Raw genomic sequence first — 19,452 nt, 5'->3', positions numbered from 1 at the left:
TTTAGAATTTTTTTCTGGTACGGAGGAAAGTAGTAGAATTAGTTTTCCTGAAGTTAAAACGTGTTATAAATTCTTGATGAACTCTTTACCACTGTTGCTTTAAGAAATTATTATTTCTAAAATTCTTGTGATAAATCAGCTATTTCTAAAAATACAAACTGATGATACTTCTGCCCCAGCACTGATAATATAAATCTTCTCTCATAACACATGGTACATACGCCAAAATTTTTTTTGTACTGTTCTGTAGAAAATTAGAATTCCATTGTATTATTCTATACCCCCCAGCATTTTGAAGAATTTGTTTCCTCACTGCTGTATTTTCTTCCTTAGGCTTGTGCCCCATTGTACCACTGGAGGACTGAAACAAAACAAGAGAGAGAGCCTGTAGGAACTTGTTACCTGCTTGCTGGATCTAAATCTGTAGAATATGCACCCTGCAGGTCAAGTAAGTGTAGAACACTTTGTTGCTTTTCTGTTTGGAATTTCTCTTGTGTTATATTTTGTGCGCATCAGAAGCAGGATGTTTTACAGGTATTTCCTCCTTCCATGTATAGCCTCATAGCAGTCAGGGAAAAAAACTAAGCTAGATCCAGACATCCTCCAGTTGATGTTCAGGATGCAGACCTCACTTTCTCTACTGTAGGCCAGAGGAAAATCTTAGATCCAAGTATCATTGGACTTGAGGACTTCAGTTCTTGAAAGGACCACTTCTGTAGTAATCACTTGAGCAAAATTAGGTAGCAAGTGCTTTTTCAAAGACCAACTCTAGAATTTCCTGAAGCTTAACAATTATTCAAGTAATTTAAAGAGAAAGCTCATTTTAGAAGACAAGGTTTTGTACAAGTAGGTTCTGATTTCTGTGTATGCATGCATATGTAGCAATGCACTGTTTTAATTACATTCATTGTTGAACATTTTGAGTCTTATTTTCCAAACGCTTTGCATCTATATCATGTAGTTGAGTTGGTAGATTATTCAGATGCTTATAACGTTTTTTAAAATATAGAAGTCCAAAAGTTGAATCTTAAGCTACAATTTCTTTTTTTAATTTGCTGAAAATCATTGGTAAGCAGCAAGGAATGAAATCCAGTGTGGTCCAACATAAAAAGAAGTTAAGCATATATTAAACTAAATCATGCTAGTTAAGTAGTCACGCTTCCAGATAAGGGAGTCTCAGCATTTCTGCTCTGGAGCTGTATAATTGTAAAATTATCTCAGCCATAACAATTCTTACTGGGATGAGTCTCAGATTGTAGAGATTTTTTCAGCCAGGTGTGCTTTTTGTTTGTTTGTTTTAAGCCATTACTTTAAACAACTTATGTATCTTTCACTATGGTATGGATTTTTATTCCATACAAAAAACCCCAACTTACTCCCTATTTTGCAAATGCCTTATTTCCTGAATAAAAATGTTTTTTCCCAAAACTTTTGAAGACTAAATGCAGAGAAATATGGAGTTGCTGTTTACTTTGACTGTATTAGGCTAGAACGTATGTTAAAGTTATATGTATGTTAGGCCAGCCCTGAAGTTGTTACAGCATTTGGTTGTGAGTTGTTGATAAAGGGAAAATACTGATTTAGGAGAAAAAAAAATTCCAAGGTTCAAGTTCAGAAGTGCAAGGTTACTTATGAAGAGGCGTCGGAAAGTATCGACAGAATCATCTGATCTAGTACTGATAATATTTATTTATTTTTCTCTTTTTTCTATTCATTCTTTTTTTATAGCTACTATCGATGCAGATGGACAGGGATTTTGTCAAGGTGGATTTAGTATTGACTTTACAAAGGTATGTGATTCTTTCTCAATTCCTACCAGTCAGCAGACAGTTGCAAGTTAACAATATCCCTGATACAGAACACATACAAGCACAGCTATTATGAAACTAAATGTAAACTATTGTTCCTGGGGGGAAAAACCACAACCAAACACATCCTTGTAAATAAACAAAAATAGTTTCAAACCACTCTGGTATTACAAACATGTTTCTCCCTACATCTTCACAGCAGCACGCTTTCACCTCCTGTAGGAATCATGTACATTCCTGAACAGATAATCCAGTTTTCCAGCCTTATGCCATAAAACTCTGCTGCAGCTAGTCCTCACATGAAATAAACTGTAGTATTCAGGTTTTTTGAGACACTTATTTTGAAGGGACCAGTGCATAGCTAGTGTTACTTCTTGAAGGAAGAATAACTTACTGCTAAAAGGAACTGATAAACAATGTTCTTCTGAATTATGTTTTGTTTTTCTCATCAGCTAGCAGAAGTGGACTTTTTCTTTTTTTGCCATCTGCCTTGTGTTTCTTCTACTTTTATGTTCTCCCTGCCTTTTATAGTTCGTTGTTTTTTTTTTTTTTTTAAGTCCAAGCACAATAAAGCTGTGCACAAATCTGAGAACTAACTATAGTTTTTTATATTGTACAGTTAAATTGTTTAGCATAGTCTGGACATGTTGAGACCACACAAGTCCTATTTGTGATGTGGCAATTTTTTGTGGTCTTTACATCTTATGATTGGGTCATATCCCTTCACTCTTTGCCCGAGGACACCCTTGTTTTTCCTCCAGAGGAAACTGCAAAGTGCAGTATAGGACTGTGTTTGAGTTATTTTGCATGCACCCCGCAGGTTTATTGTACAGACACTAGCCCCAGTTAAAACCGACCTCGGGCTCTAATCCAAAACCCTAGATGAGTGAGCAAGCCTGAGTATAAGGTATCTCCAGATCTCTGACCTAGATTTTTCAAAGTGGTGAATATGGGAGTTTTTAAGATTAAAACCTGAGTAAGTGGCTTAATTATGCAGCAAAGCCTATGGCCCAATTCCGTACTTATGGAGGAAATTCCCAGCACTGGGATAGCTAATGTCGTTAAAGTTCCGTAAAATAGTTTGTGGATTGCATTTGTACCAAGGATACGGAGTGGGAGAACTACATCACAGCTTTTCTGAATTAAACTTTTCTAAAGATAAGTTACAGAAAGTGGCAGGGGCAGAAGGTGAAAGAAGTTTTGTGTGCTGACGTAAAAACGTGTTATGATTGCCTTGTAGCAGTCTTAAAGTTTTCTCCTAATTGTGTTTCTGTTGTCTTAGATTTATGTGGGTAGAGGGGTCTATTACAATAAAAGCGGAATTCTGCATACAGTTGTAAATGGGTAAAATAGAGAAGCAAGTCACTGAAGGCATATTGTTTGTTGTCTTAGGATTTTACAAGATGAATTTTTAATTAAACATTCCTTCAAAAAATAAAATGTATTGGGGTCAGTGAAGCTACAGTGATAGACATGCATGGGATTACTTCCCATAAACACAGGACATGTTCTCTTGTCTTTAGATGTGCTGAATGTGTTTTTTCTTTTTATCTTTTTCTTTCTTTTTTTTTTTTTCCCCCTCCAAGGGAGACAGAGTGCTACTTGGAGGACCTGGAAGCTTTTACTGGCAAGGTGAGATATATCACTTAAGTCACAGAGAAGTTAACCTCTTTGATTTTTCTCTTTATCCTCTTAGTCATTTGTATCCACACTCCTCCAACCGCTGTCAAAGTCTCCATCAGTAAGAAAACTAACAGAAATAATTTTTCTTCATCCTTCAAAATATTTCCTGAATAATTAGGGCAACCACAGATTAAAGCTGAAGTAATAATTGTATAGATATGTCTTTTGTCTTTTAAATAACTCTGTGATTGTTTTAAAGGCATTGTCCCAGGGATGTGGAATTTGTTTCCACCAGCAGGATGAGTTTCCTTTAGGATATTTTGCTTGCTGTTTCAAAATCTACATGTTTTGTAATTTCTGACACACATATGAAGCATGTATTTTCAATGAGAAATGTAGAGACCTATTGTTATTTTTTCTTCGATGGAAAAGATGTACTGCATTTGTTTATATTGATCTGTTTGTGCCATGGTGCACATTACCTCTAACTGTGCTGCTTACACAGAACGTTACCTATATATTTTGCTAATGTGGGCTTCAGTCAGTATTTGTTTGCAGGATCATTCAGCGTTTAACTATAACTATCTGTGTAAAAGATGATGCTGCTACAATCAGGACATAGCTGCCAAACTCTTGTGTAAATATGAAAGTTTATGAAAGATTTTCTGTATCATGCCAGCCTACATGTAGATGCTGCAGCATAGGAGGCTTGTTTCCAGCCCTATGTTTTAAATTCTGAACAAAATGGAATAATTGAAACTAAACTGCAGATACAGTATGATATAGATCATGTTTGTGTATTCATTTTATTGCTTTTTGGAAAAAGTGACATCTCATCTGCCAAAACCACCTGATTATCTTCTACTAAAAAAGAAAAAAAATCTCAGCTCTGAATAGAAGACAATAGTATACTTCTAAAACGTAGATTTTTCACCCCAAATTTTGATTCCACATTCTGAGATGCTGGAGGAGTAGTTTTCCCTTTACTTCATACATGTATGAATACATATGTGAAGTAAGTGCTCTTCTGAAAAAAAATTTTTGTGATTCCAGATGTAAACTCGAAGAAAAGAATGTAATGAAGTCACCATCTAGTGGCTGGTGAAGTGTCAGGAGGCGGTGGCCATACGCTGTGCTCACCCTGTCAGCTTCTTGTCTGCCATGTTAAGCTCGCATATGATGGTACTTAGACAAGGGGCAATGACTCAGTTCTGCAATACCATAAGCATATGCTTACTGTTACCTAACTGAGCAGTCACATTTAAGTCCTGGCTTACATGTAGGAGCGGCTTCTATTTTCAGTGAGCTCTCTGTGTGCTTTTGATTAAAGATGTGCATAAATCTTTGCTGAAGTAGGATCCAAATTTTCACTTACATCCTTTCTAGTGCTGCTGCTATTGGCTGTTTTCTGGTTGGTATTTCATAAGAGTTGTTGCTTTAGAAGCAAGCATTCTGTAAATGAGTCCTGTTGCTTAATGAATGAGTGCACACATATTTTATTTGTGGTTTCAAACTGTTTTCTTTCTCTTTAGGCCAACTTATTTCTGATCGAGTGACGGAGATTGTGGCTAAATATGACTCCAAAGTCTACAGTACAAAGTATGATGACCAGTTAGCAACCAGACCTGCCAGTGCTGCTTTTGATGACAGCTATTTGGGTGCGTAGTTTGGAAAGAAAACCTAGCTTGCCTTGAAAAACTCCCTTGCGCTGTTCATATTTTAGTCTAAATCACGCTACTATTAATCCAATATTTGACAGAAAACTAAAGGGCTACATACCTGAAAATGCAGTAGTTTATGTATGACAGAAGCTTAGTTATCTTGCCATAGGCTTGATTCAAAAAGCACCTGATGACAAAATAAATGGAAATATTTCCATGAATTTTTGTGCTCTGTGATTCAGTCTGAATTTGGGAATGGCTGAGGTATGATTTTTATGTGAGGAGTTCGTCACATACCTATTTTTTTAGAAGAGCAACTGTTTCTAAATAATCTACCAAAACTAAATAAAAATGTGGAAGAATCATGTTTGGGAAGAAAAATAATGAAGAGAGTTCTTTAGAGGAGTAGGAAGTCATCATTTAGATTCATATATGTCTAACTGAGTTCAGGAAGAGGCAAAGATAGACCAAGACAGTTCCCAGGATGATAAATTCAAAATTTTTATCTTCTGATCTCAAATTCATGGATGCTGATGAATTCGAGTCTACTCATGTAGCTGTTCATAGTCTAAGCTACTTAGAGGCAATAGTTATTCCACTGCATTTTAAGATGAATCGAGAGAACTGTGCATAGAGACCTACGAAGAGTGTAAAGAGAGATGAAAGGTTTTAAAGTAATTTACTAATTTTGTCTGTTGAACAGGTTATTCTGTGGCTGTTGGAGACTTCAGTGGTGATGGCATAGAAGGTAAGACCCTTGCTTCAGTAAAAAAATCGTGTTAATAGGCTGGGCAAGTCTTTCACATAAATAGTGTAGAACAAACAATACAGTGCACAGGAAAATGCATAAGTCACTAGGAATGAGCTACTCAGATCAAGCAAATTCATTGCGCTTTGGGACCTGAATGTTATCTAGGTGTCTTGCTTTGTATTTCAGACTTTGTATCAGGAGTCCCAAGAGCAGCAAGAACTCTGGGCATGGTAGGAAATTTGAAACATTAAACTTTACAATAAATAGAAAAGCTGAATATTGTTGATATGCTGTAATGTGCGTTTCTTCATGTGCAGGTGTCTATTTACAATGGGAAGAACATGTCTTCCATGTACAACTTCACTGGAGAGCAGGTATGTAGCTTTATTTAGTGTGGTGGGTGGCCGGGAGGCTATTCCTGTAGAAAGATGACATGTTGAGATGGCATTTAGGGTACATGTAACATTCCATATGTTATTAGCTTATGTGCCAAAGAAGAATTTTATAAAGTCTGTAGGAATTGTAAAAATACATGTTCTGTGAGTTCCTGTTTCGCAGTACTACTTAGAAGAACAATCTTATTTGAATGAAGGAAATGCTGACTGTTTTGAGAATTGGGAAAGAGGACTAGATCAGGAAAGGGGAAGGTAACTGAAAGTTTACTTTCTGCAGAGAAAGAAAAGGAGAATATAAGGAGAAGCGAGACAAAAATGTTGTGATATATATTATCATCTCCTTAATATCTCTTTGTACATCTTTGTATAAACTTGTTTGTGTGTTTATATCACTATAACTCACAAGTTCAGTTTGAATTTTGTTTTCCAGATGGCTGCCTATTTTGGGTATTCCGTGGCTGCCACGGATATCAATGGGGACAAGTAAGTGCCCTCTTCTCTCCACTGTTACCCAACTTGCTTCTGGAAAGAAAAAAAGAAGCTTTTAATAAAAAGTCTTTCCTACAACATAGATTTCTGTCTTCATTACTGGATTAATGTGTATCTACGCAACGCAGTTTCTTGCTAGCACTCAACACTTGTTTTAACAGTTGTAGATTTGTTTTTGTATTTATCTGCATAAATACATATGTGTACATTCACATGCTTTAAATGCATTAAATTCTGCTTTATTTGTGCTTATTTTGTTAATAAATATTTGCCTTTGGTTGCAATTCAAAGATAGGTAACTTTCATCTTAATATTGACTTCAGTGCTGAGTTAGTGCTACTAACAGATGCTTAAGAGAATGAAACTGAATTTTGATGCTGTTACTGAAGAACCTTGTCTTCCTTTGGTCCAGTTATACAGATCTGTTTATTGGAGCCCCTCTTTTTATGGATCGAGGTTCTGATGGGAAACTTCAAGAGGTCGGCCAAGTTTCCATTTGCCTTCAACGAGCTTCTGGAGGGTTTCAGATCACAAAGCTGAATGGTTTTGAAATATTTGCAAGATTCAGCAGTTCTATTGCACCTCTGGGGGATCTAGATCAGGATGGCTTCAATGGTAGGACATCACTTATTGATCAGTATTTTTTGTTCGTAGATGAAATCTAGACATCACACTGAATGTGGATTCTGCGCACAAACATTAGGCAGTCTAACCATGACTGAATGTTGGACACTAAGGTCTAGACTCCTTTCGATGCTTGTATGCTACTCCCAAGAATGCTAACAGGAGTTACATGTATGCATCGAGCAGAGACTATACCATTTAAACTACAGCATGGATTATTTTAGCTTTTACACTGATCAGTTGATTACTTTAAGTGATAAGTGCAGTAGAAACTTTGATGAAATATCTGACTCCACTATGACTTGTAGGACATCTTCGATACAATTTTCCTGTTTCCACTGCTTAAAGCCAATTTTCCTCTCCAGAAACACAATGATGACTGAAAAGAAGGTTTGTTTCAGAGAGCTGGTTAAAAATGTTCTGACAGAAGAGATTTTCCTGATAAAGGTCTAGATTTTTATTTCAAAATGGAAGAGCCTGGTGAAAATATCCCATAACAACTACAGTCAACTGTACCAAGAGCTGAGTGTCTTGAGCAAGTATCTGGATGAGAAGTCTGAATCTGATACAACTGAGGCCGTGGACTCTGAAATCTGTTGCCAGTGCTTCTTGTTACTTTCACGTAGGAATGGAGAGCAATGAAGCAGACAAGATTCTCATAGTTTTGGGATGGAGACTTCCCGGAATCCTAGGGAGAACACTTTGTTTTGCAAGTCATACTCCAGTGTTTCCTAAAGAGTTGTAGGAACCTATATATAAGAAGGGTCGGAAGGGTGATCCAGGAAATTACAGGCCTGTCAGCTTGACTTCGGTGCCTGGGAAGCTGATGGAGCAGCTCATCCTGAGTACCATCACACAACACATGCGGGACAACCAGATGATCAGGCCCAGTCAGCATGGGTTTATGAAAGGCAGGTCCTGACAAACCTTATCTCCTTCTACGACAGGGTGACCTGCTTATTGGATGAGGGAAAGGCTGTGGATGTTGTCTACCTTGACTTTAGTAAGGCCTTTGACACTGTTTCCCACAGCATTCTCCTGGCGAAACTGGCTGCTTGCGGCTTGGATGGGCACACGCTTCACTGGGTAAAAAACTGGCTGGATGGCCGGGCCCAGAGAGTTGTGGTGAAGGGAGTTAAATCTGGTTGGCGGCCGGTCACGAGTGGTGTCCCCCAGGGCTCGGTTTTGGGGCCACTCCTGTTTAACATCTTTATTGATGATCTAGACGAGGGGATCGAGTGCACCCTCAGCAAGTTTGCAGATGACACCAAATTGGGTGGGAGTGTTGATCTGCTCGAGGGTAGGGAGGCTCTGCAGAGGGATCTGGACAGGCTGGAGCGATGGGCTAAGGCCAACTGTAGGAGTTTCAATAAGGCCAAATGCCGGGTGCTGCACTTGGGTCACAACAACCCCCAGCAGCGCTACAGGCTTGGGGAGGAGTGGCTGGAGAGCTGCCAGTCAGAGAGGGACCTGGGGGTGTTGATTGACAGCTGGCTGAACATGAGCCAGCAGTGTGCCCAGGTGGCCAAGAAGGCCAGTGGCGTCCTGGCTTGTATCAGCAATAGCGTGGCCAGCAGGGACAGGGAAGGGATCTTACCCCTGTACTCGGCACTGGTGAGGCTGCACCTTGATGACTGTGTTCAGTTTTGGGCCCCTCACTACAAAAAGGACATTGAATGACTCGAGCGTGTCCAGAGAAGGGCAACGAAGCTGGTGAAGCGTCTGGAGCACATGTTGTACGAGAAGCAGCTGAGGGAACTGGGGGGGGTTTAGTCTGGAGAAGAGGAGGCTGAGGGGAGACCTCATGGCCCTCTACAACTCCCTGAAAGGAGGTTGCAGAGAGCTGGGGATGAGTCTCTTTAACCAAGTAATAAGCCATAGGACAAGAGGTAATGGCCTCAAGTTGCGCCAGGGAAGGTTTAGACTAGATATTGGGAAGCATTTCTTTACAGAACGGGTTGTCAGGCGTTGGAATGGGCTGCCCAGGGAGGTGGTGGAGTCCCCATCCCTGGAGGTGTTTAAGAGTAGGGTCAACATAGCGCTGAGGGATATGGTGTAGTTGGGAACTGTTAATGGTGGGTTAATGGTTGGACTGGATGATCTTCAAAGTCTTTTCCAACCTAGACAATTCTGTGAATTTGACTTTGCAAAAAATGCTCATTTTTGGTTTTTCCATTCTGCTTGCAAGCTAAGGATTTTCTGAAAGATCTGAAATTATAATTGTCTAATATTTCAATTCCCAGGTAGCTCTAATATATTTTTGTAATGAAATCATAGAATCATAGAATAGTTTGGGTTGGAAGGGACATTTTTAGTTGCTAATAGTATACAGAACTAGTGAGAAAATGGAATATCGCTGCAACTATTTGTAGAAGACATTGGAAAGGTTACAGCTGATAGCCAAAAATCTGGTCACTTCATGACATTATCCAAAAAATATTTGGTTTTATGATATTTCAATCTGAAATACACTGTAGGTGAGAAAATCATAGCAGCAGCTGCCTCTTTTTAATTACCTTGCCATTATTTAGTCTGGTTTTTTGTCTTTTCCTGCTCTGTTTCATTTTAGGAGTGTTAATTAAAATGTTTTCCATCACAGTATGGTGCAAGATTGGAATTTGTACTGTTTTCATAAAGTTTGTAAAAACGAGTCAAAAATACAAAATGGTAAACCTTTGAGTCCTTGATCTTGTCATGAAACTTTCTCAAATTTAAGGAAAGAGGAGGGAATAATGTAATTGCTCTGTATAGTGTTTCATGTTTGGTCTTTGAACTGACTGTGGAAATGTTGAAATTAGCTCATGTGTCTGAAGCTGTCCTTACAGATAGCCCAATTAGCATTTTGTTTATTACTGTTTATGAGCCATTGATAATGAGTACTCTCAAATAAGTTAAGCCTTAAGAGAGAGCATAATTGCGCTAACTGAAAGTTCTCCATAAAACATTTTGCCAAGCTATGATCAGGATAGACTGGAATTTGATATTTACCATTGTTTTAGGCTGATTTAAATTTTTGAGAATTATTAAAGTGCCACACCCTTTGGAGGAACATGAGTGTGTTAATGAAATGAGCAGATAGCCTCACTTAGTTTTGTCATTTGGTGCCAACAGTGACTAACTCTGGGTGTTTAATACTCTCAAAAGCATCTCAAATCCATATGATTTGGCTGTAAGTCAGTTACTGAAGTGCAGACGTGTTTGCAGAACTATTCCTTTCTCTCCTCCCCCCCATACAAGTCTATGATGTATGTTCTTGTTAAATATTTATACTTTCCAGAAAAAACAGCATCCAATGAAAAGAAAAAAATGTAGTTGATGAGCATTTTAAAGGCCAGTTGCATTTTCTCCCTACTGACACACATTGAAACTGTAATATCAGAAACTGTTGATCGATGCAAGCGCAAATGTGTTCTCCTAGTCTGTGCCTGGAGATGTTGACGATGGTTCGTTTGGTTTACAGATATTGCAGTTGCTGCACCATATGGTGGAGAGGACAAGAGAGGACTTGTCTATATCTACAATGGAAGAGCAAATGGTTTGAATGCAGTCCCGTCTCAAATTCTTGAAGGGCAGTGGGCCGCTCGCACCATGCCACCCAGTTTTGGGTACTCACTGAAAGGAGCCACAGATGTGGACAGAAATGGATATCCAGGTCCTTTGCTCTAAGTGTCACTTTAGAATAACTTAATAGTAGCCCCACCTCTGACTAACAGCGTATTTTAAAAAAATAAATTGTAATGTGTAATATTTCTTCTTTCTTCCTAGACTTGATTGTTGGAGCCTTTGGTGTTGACACAGCTGTTCTGTATAGGTAAGTATCCCTCTGTGCTTTTACACAAGTGCCGGCAGAATGAAAGCTCAGCAGCATTCTTGAGATACAATAGAAAGCAGGATCAGCGAAGTCTGAAATTCTGCCACTCCACCTTCCAAACTGCTGGAGTTAAAAAAAGTTATACTGCTGTTTTCACTGAGTAAATCTACAGTCTGCTATCTATTATTTATCCTTCTCAAAAATCTATAGTTAAGAGAAAATATAAATAAGTTGTCTTATGCTGAGTGACAGTTTTCTAGATTCTGACATACACAGGGTGCTGCTCGCTATTACACTGCAATCCTGATATTCTCATCCAAACTTGCTCATTTTGGGGAAAATACCTTATTTATCTGTGCTAGAAATAGATGAGACTCCCTCTTAACACAACTGTTCATGTCCTCTGACTGATGGTAATGAAAGGGCACAGAGAAACTTCCTGCTTTTCCTTAATCTACTCAGTGATTATTTGTTATTCTTGCAGTTTCACTAAATATTGTGTAAGTGTCTATGTGTATATTGCACAATTTGATGGGGAGGGTATTGTCTAACATGCTGTTGAATGCTGTTCAAGAGGATGTTTTCTTTGCAGAGCTAGACCAGTTATTAGAGTAAATGCTGCCCTGGAAGTTAATCCAACCATTCTAAATCCAGAAAACAAAGCCTGTTCGCTGTCAGATGTAAAAGTTTCTTGGTAAGCAGAGTATCTTTGTTTTCCTTTGAGGGGAAGGCCTTTTTTTGGTTTTTATTTTCATAAGGATTCAGGAAGTCTAGTCAGCGAATTAAAAAGACAGTCAAACACAGATTTTTCTGAAAGAACAGACAATATAAAATAAGAACTCTTGAACAACAGTGGAAGGACTAGCATTATCTTCAACAGATGCTAGACTGACTCCTAAATTACATCCTACCTGCGGAGATTGACAGTTGCCTACTGAGCAGAGTAAGATCTTCCCAAGATCACAAATTTTCCAGTGGTTTTACCCATTAACTTACTTTTTAGGTGGGCTTTTGGAAAACACTTGGGAAATTATCTGCTCTGTAAACTGGTTTTGGTTCTTGTTCCTGGACTGTTATCCAAACCCACTGTTCCTTTCTAGTGCTAACTTCCTTTTCAGCTCAGTATGCCAGTTCCTTCTAGCTTTAAAAATAAATAAGCCATATTTGATTTCAGGAAACAACACTCTGGCTTGCAGGTGACTGTTCCTACATGAATCAAGGTTCCAAAGCCTTGCATTGCTGTCTACTTATTAATAGGTTATAGTTTCTCTTCCACCAATAGAAAATAGCTGTTGGGAGTGAGCTAGAGTCTCAAAAGAAAATACCTTTGAACTGAGAAAAACAGTAAAGAATTTTAGAAGAAAATGAGAGTGATAGTGTGTGAAATTAATATTTTCTTTTCCTCCAAAACAGCTTCAAAGTAAAGTTCTGCTTAAAAGCGGATGGCAAAGGAAAGCTCCCTAATTCACTCAGTAAGTTCTGCTAGTTTAAAAACTTTAGTCTTATGTGGTTTGCAGACATGAGCACTGGTCATTGTCCTTCTTCATTACTGAAACAGCTGGTTACCCTTCACAACACAATCCTACCAGTTCAGTAACCATATACATCTATATGACTGTCTTGTGCAGTTTTTTTGCTGAAGTTGTGTTGAAGTCAATGGGATTGAGCATACTTGGGACGTTAAGCAAATGTTTAACCACTTGGTGGAACTAGTCTTGGAAAGTCCTTTGTATTTTACAGAATTGAGATCAACTCTTGTTGAGGGGAATTTTAGACAAGAATGTTCAAGTATGTGCATTGTTAAGCCTGAAAAATACAGTCAAGCCACAAGGGACTTCTCACCTTTCTGTTGAAATCATGATTGATATCACTGATTTTTTTTCATCAGATTCTCTGGATCAGAATCAGGAAAAGATTGTTTCAAACATGTTTCTAAGTTGTCTCTAAGACATTTTGTAGTGTGGCAGACAACCTGCTACAATCAGGTTTTGTCTACTGATTATAAAAGCTTTTCCTTATTTTCTGTATGGCATGTATAGAGGTGGTATGATCTGGGAAGATTCATATCAATAGCTGTTATATCAAATATTTGAAGTAATTAGATTAGCAATACAGTTAAATAATATATGCAAGATTGCTTTAACATTTTTGGGGAGAAAAATTTTAACTTTTGTTCTTGCAGTTCTATAGAAATTATTACAAATGTATCAGTGCTCTTATATATTTCCAATTTTTAAGGAAAAAAGCAGAGTCCAATTTAGGACAACAGCAGTGCTTGTTAGTTACTATTTTGAGAACTAATGTAGTAACAGTTTTTATATTGAAAGAACTAGAAATTTTAAAAGTTCCAAGTACTAGGTTTTCATTGTAGCTGAAATCAGTGTTCAGCTCCATTTCTGATGGGAATCTGCACTGTGTTTAATTGAATAAAATATCCCTAACCTAAATGCTTTGGATTGGACAGATTTCCAGGTGGAGCTGCTGTTGGATAAACTTAAGCAGAAAGGAGCTATAAGGAGAGCTCTCTTCCTCCACAGCAAACAGCCTAGCCACTCTAAGAACATGACTATTACAAAGGGGGGCAAAATGAATTGTGAAGAACTTGATGCCTTTTTGAGGGTAAGTAGCCATTTACGTTTTAGGCAAGTAGTTTTTGGTGTGTTGTCTATTACAAGTTCCGTGTATTAGGTAATGTGTGAGCCAACACAAGCAGGATGCAGGAACAACCACAAAATCACAGATGAAATGCAAAGAGTAAATTTATTCTTGTTACCTCGTGACCTGGGGGATCTCTGCAGCAGCACCCAGGCAGAGGCATGCAAGTGGAGATGCCGACACCACAGAGCTTGGTCCTTGCTAGCCAGAAAGAGGAGAAGAAAGAAAAGATCTCAACCCTGCTGCTTTTGCCTGTTTATATCGGGGATTTTTGCAGGCATAGTTTTCCACAGTGCTTTGCTCTTTCCCACAGCAGGGCAAGAATCTCAAGGATGTTCCATAAGGTGCCTCTGAGTCTCTCACAGGCCTGTGTTACCTAAACACAGACGTTCTACCCATCAAACCCCCAAACCTAAACAAAAATCAGTATGATATGTGTGTTTTTCAACACCCCAGCTGCAAGTCACTTGAGCATGTTTACAATCCTTGTCAATTTTCTGTTGTATTCCTGCAGATGTTTAAAAAAAAAAAAAAAAAAAGAAAAAAGAAATGCTAGAGAAACTTCATGCCCAATGGATAGACCTCAAATTGCTAAAACCATATGTGTCTCCTGGTGTATCACTACTGCCAGAGGATGAATGGTGGATATTATTGTGACTACGGTCCTGGTCACTAAATGGACTGGAAATTCAATTCTGATCTTTATTATGGACTTCTTAGACAAGTCATCTAGGGACAAAATTAGTTACAATTTCCAAGGCACATGAAAGTCAATAAGCGGAGGCTGCGCTTCTCCTTTGGAGGCAAAAGAATAAAGAAAAATATGAATGTGCAACTAAAAAGCAGAGAACAGCAAATAACAGAGGAGACAGAAGGTTGAAATATTAAGTTTGCTTTTTCTCGGTCTTTTTGTTTTAGTCCCCACAAGTGTGGACAGGTGCTAACAATTAAAAAGTGTAATCCAGTAGAAGAAACACTGGCTGAAATAAGGAAAGACACCTGAAAGTGTAGCTATGTAAGTTAGATGCAGCTCAGATTTATCTCTGAGTACTTATAAATCAAACATAAACAATACTTACCTCTCAAAAAAACCCCACAATAAAAATACTAGTAATCATTAAGGATTCATGGGGGATAGGTAGTATGTTTCTTTGACTGGCCTTTTGAGTGGGATATATATATGGAAATAGACATCCCAGATCTCAGTGTTAGTAAAGCTTTAACACTTCCACCTCATGTTCTGATAAAGAATTGACACGAGCTAGATGAAATTACCTTAAATGGCATGCAAACCCAGTTGAAAACTGTAAGTTTCTGCCCATAGAAGAGAGCTTCTGAAATAAGGTCTTGCAATGAGCTGTTCTAGATTCAGTAATTTTCATTCTCAGGAATGAGAACAATGAAGCAGAGTTTACACTAATAAAATGTGTGGCTAACGTAAAGCTAAGACATGGTTTGTAAGTTCTGTGAAAGGCAGGATCAGCGTTTGATAAACAGAGTGATTTGGAATGAACAGGATGAAAGTCAGCAAGTCTAAGTGCTAAGTAATAATTTTAGGAAGGAGAAATCACAAGTCCAAAGATTGATATGTTTGAGGGGACTTCGAAGCATACTGAATTTTATCTGACAGGAAAGAGTGGCATTGTATAGCCCTTTAGGCTCCTTGCTGTTATAGTTCTATGACTTAATACTTCTGTATGCTCCAGTTTTCCATTTGTTAAACAGGCATTTTACTACTAAAATCGACCATCTTCAAAGCTTACACAGCAGGTTTTCTGACAAGAGACTTTCTAGTTTGGAAAGAGCTCTAAAGTTTTAATGTTGTTTTGGCTTCCTCATTCCTACTACAACATGAACAATAAATAAAAATACTGCTCAGTATTGCTCTTGGGATGGCTGCTTGTTGCCTATAGAGACTTTTAAAGGGTATTTTTGTTGTTGTTTAGTTCACATGTTTTAATTGTAATTCAAATGTTTGGTTTCCTCAGGATGAATCAGAATTTAGAGACAAACTAACTCCCATTACAATTTTTATGGAATATCGTCTGGATTACAGAACAGCTGCAGATGCAACAGGATTGCACCCTATCCTCAACCAGTTCACTCCTGCTAATATGAGCAGACAGGTATACTTACACAATCTGTGATGAGAGAACCCAGCACATATTTTCAGCTTTCAGTACTTAATACTTAGGTTCATCTTAGGACTTCTGAAAAATTAAGATACCAAAATACGCGTGTAGGATTTAGCCTTTGAATTACGGAAATATTCATGGGTTTTGTATGTATGTTTGTCTTTTTTTCCTTCTCTCTGTGTCAAATTTCTTTTTTGACATGTTATTCCTTAGTGCTGGACTTCCTTTTTATGCATACTAATTAATAGTTTTCTGGAAAAAAGCAGTTAGGGTAGTATTGAAGGTGTTAATCTTGAAGGTTTGTAATGTTTCATCCATTGCTCATACTATGCTGCTCTGTATATTCTTTTTATCCCTGTAGTTCTCTTAAGGTAATAAACATAGTTCTTCTATTTCTGCCCTTTATACAAATATTTACACTTGTTTGTAAAGAGGGTAGTGGAAATGCAAGTCAAAATGAACAGATAATTCAAAGTCTGGAAAGACAGTGAAGGTGTGTAGACATCAGTCCTAGAATTACAGTGTGTCGGATGAGGCACAGTGCCCCCTATACCTAAAACCTCATTTGATCTCTTCTGAGAGTAATGAGATGAAAATATCTCATAACCAGCTATTTAGAAATTTTTTTAATTTGGTGGTGAAACAGTATTATTGGAAATGTATGTTAGAACAGATACAGGAATTATTCAATGCTATTCATTTGATTTTTGTGCAGGCACATATTCTGCTGGATTGTGGTGATGATAATATCTGCAAACCAAAGCTGGAGGTTTCTGTAGAAAGGTAAATACATTGAGAAAATAATACAGGGAAAACTAGCTTCCCTACTTGAATTCTGAACTTCAAGAGCTTGTAATACATTTCTTAAAAGGATGTGTGGAAATAAGTAGGACTCCTCAGTGTATACAATCTAAACTGCTACTTATTTGTTTTAAGGAAAATCCATTATCTGCTTTGTAACCTAATGTCTTTAGCATGTAATATAGGGAGAGCACACATTCCCACCCCGGCCCCCACTGTAAGTACACAGTATTTATTTGTATATTTGCTAAGATGGACATGCATAGCAAGCATAAACCAGTGTTAGCTGCAATTGTACCACTGTTCTGTTATTTAATGCTAGACAGACACATGAAGACGTGAACAGGCATGATTTTATCCAGGTGGAGTAGGGCTGTGTTGTCACACATATGAAAAAAAAATGTTGATATTGGTAATACCTTTTATTAAACCTGGGAAAAAGAAACAAGTTTTAACTCAGTTTCATGAGTCTGGGCTTTTTGTGCTTTGTATGCCTGAAAGCCATTCTTAGTGTATTATCTCTACTCATAAATGTCAGCTGGTTTTTTGTTTTTTTTTTTTTTAATACCCTTAGTGCAGAGCTATAGCATATGCCCATGGATGTAGGTAGTACAGTTCACAAGCATACCAATTTGTGCAAATGCTTTAGAAACATTTTACATCAGTGCAGGTACAGTTAGGTTTCCTTGTAGTTGGTGAAATGAAAATACATTGTTTGGAAAGATATTCTTTTTGTATCTGAAACAAACGTATTACGGAGGTCTTAGCTGTATTCTGTAGCTTAGCCTTTCGTCAAGTTTTTTTATAAATGTGTGCTTGTGCCTCTGCTAAGTAGGCATGTAATTCAAAATGTACACAGTGATTTAGCTGCTCATAATTGTCCTTTGTTAAAAAAAGTGTTGGTGGTTTTGCAGTTTATTTTAAATTTTATAAAAAAGATTCTTACAAAACAGCATGTAATATTTGCTCCATTTTTGTAATTATAGACACATTTTTATTTTAAACGTAGTGTAGAGTTCTCCTGATACTCCTGAAGTATGGCTACTGCCTCCAGATTTCTCTAATGTCTGTGCGATTTCAGAACGTCTTTAGTTTCTATAAGTTCGACCAGTTCAATACACTTTGAAACCTGAATGCGGAGCTCGTTTTTACACTTGTTTTTTTGTAGTGATCAGAAGCAGATCTATATTGGTGATGACAATCCCTTGACACTAATTGTCAGTGCGCAGAATCAAGGGGAAGGAGCCTATGAAGCAGAACTCTTTGTCATCGTTCCGCCCGAAGCAGATTTCATTGGTGTTGTTCGTAACAATGAGGTAAAATTCCAACTATTTTTCTTCTTTGAGTAGTCATATTTCCGGTGCTGCTGTGGAAGTCTGTGGGAGAGGGTCTGTCAGTGGTGGGTTTTATGCTTCAATCTGAAAGTAAAGCACCAAAAAAATGATAAGGTTCTTCCAAGCCCCAAGGCTACAGAACAGCTGGCTGGATGGGTCCAATTCAAGAGCCTACTGCTAGCAATGAAGGAGAATCATCTGTGTGATGGAGCTTGACACAGATGATTTATCTGCTACAAGTCTTTATTTGAACAGTGCCCTTGTTAATTTATTTAAATTTCGATTTAACATGTCATGTGCTAGGTAAAGAGCTGGGCACCTGTGAGGCAAAAAGGGATGTTGGGTATTGCTATTCTTCTCCACCAAAGTATGTAGAAAGTATTGGGTGTCAGTTATCCTGACTTCACAGAATATTAAAACTTATTCCCTGACTTTCCTTTTATAGCCCATTATACCTATATATAAGTAATATACTTTCTGATTTTCTTCATCCTTGTTTTTATTCACTGTAAGCTATGATCAGTCAATGTGTCTGTAAAGTTGCAGAATGTTAAGGGGAAAACTATTTTCCCTCTATATCAAAGGATTCCAACTTTGATACCACATCCTTGCTATATGTGGCATATGCCTTGGCTTGGTTCTCCAGTTTGCCTCTGCTACTCTAGAGCTTTGTGATCTGGCTTTATCCAAAATCTGATATCTCCTCTAAAACCTCTTTTTAAGTAAGTTAGTAAGTATTCATGTTATTTTGCCTTCCAATCTTTATTTTTCTATGGAGAATTTGCCTGATTGTCAAAGTTTATGTAGGTTTTAACGAATCACGTGAAGAAATGCTTTAGGTCACAAAAATCATCAGTGCTACCCAATATAAGAGTGTTGAATTTATCTTTTTATAACCTTGGAAAGAGCATCTATGTCCTATCAAAAATATTTGTCTCCATGGAGACTTTCATAATCAAGGTTTTATTTAATTTTAGTGCTTGACTGTGTTAGGACTGAGCAATTATATTAAAATTAACGCAGCGTATCTAGAACTTTTCTCCAGGCTTTCACACAGGTGTCCAGATGTAAGGAATAACGTTCCTTAATAGTTCTTTCTCGTTTAATGCAGGCTTTAGCAAGACTGTCATGTGCATTTAAAACAGAGAATCAAACTCGCATGGTAGTTTGTGACCTAGGAAATCCCATGAAAGCAGGAACCAAGGTAAGGTTTGGTCAAACAGGTGTCCAGTAGCTCAAACTGGAGTGCATTTTTCTTAATTGGGCAGGATGTTTACACATAGGATTAAATTTAGCTGACATTTAGATGCCCACATGTTTAATTAGTTCAGTGGTAATTGGTTTCAACTTTTCAGCTAAATTAAA

General features: G+C 37.8%; 1 protein-coding gene across 1 annotated transcript in view; it reads left to right on the top strand.

Moving 5' to 3' along the window:
* The window catches only part of ITGAV (integrin subunit alpha V), a 51,590-nt gene that overhangs the window by 16,719 nt on the left and 15,419 nt on the right, over positions 1 to 19,452 (top strand). Inside the window, exons 4-21 of the mRNA XM_074829658.1 lie at positions 334 to 448; positions 1,729 to 1,790; positions 3,395 to 3,440; positions 4,964 to 5,089; positions 5,796 to 5,840; positions 6,030 to 6,073; positions 6,161 to 6,217; positions 6,669 to 6,721; positions 7,140 to 7,342; positions 10,812 to 11,003; positions 11,117 to 11,162; positions 11,755 to 11,856; positions 12,576 to 12,634; positions 13,627 to 13,781; positions 15,806 to 15,943; positions 16,668 to 16,735; positions 17,922 to 18,069; positions 19,199 to 19,291. Coding sequence (XP_074685759.1) covers positions 334 to 448; positions 1,729 to 1,790; positions 3,395 to 3,440; positions 4,964 to 5,089; positions 5,796 to 5,840; positions 6,030 to 6,073; positions 6,161 to 6,217; positions 6,669 to 6,721; positions 7,140 to 7,342; positions 10,812 to 11,003; positions 11,117 to 11,162; positions 11,755 to 11,856; positions 12,576 to 12,634; positions 13,627 to 13,781; positions 15,806 to 15,943; positions 16,668 to 16,735; positions 17,922 to 18,069; positions 19,199 to 19,291 — 1,752 coding nt within the window. The remainder of the gene's footprint in view (positions 1 to 333; positions 449 to 1,728; positions 1,791 to 3,394; positions 3,441 to 4,963; positions 5,090 to 5,795; positions 5,841 to 6,029; positions 6,074 to 6,160; positions 6,218 to 6,668; positions 6,722 to 7,139; positions 7,343 to 10,811; positions 11,004 to 11,116; positions 11,163 to 11,754; positions 11,857 to 12,575; positions 12,635 to 13,626; positions 13,782 to 15,805; positions 15,944 to 16,667; positions 16,736 to 17,921; positions 18,070 to 19,198; positions 19,292 to 19,452) is intronic.

The sequence above is a fragment of the Strix aluco genome, chromosome 6 (assembly GCF_031877795.1).
Source record: "Strix aluco isolate bStrAlu1 chromosome 6, bStrAlu1.hap1, whole genome shotgun sequence".
Lineage (NCBI taxonomy): Eukaryota > Metazoa > Chordata > Aves > Strigiformes > Strigidae > Strix > Strix aluco.
This window is presented reverse-complemented; position numbering and strand designations above follow the sequence as displayed.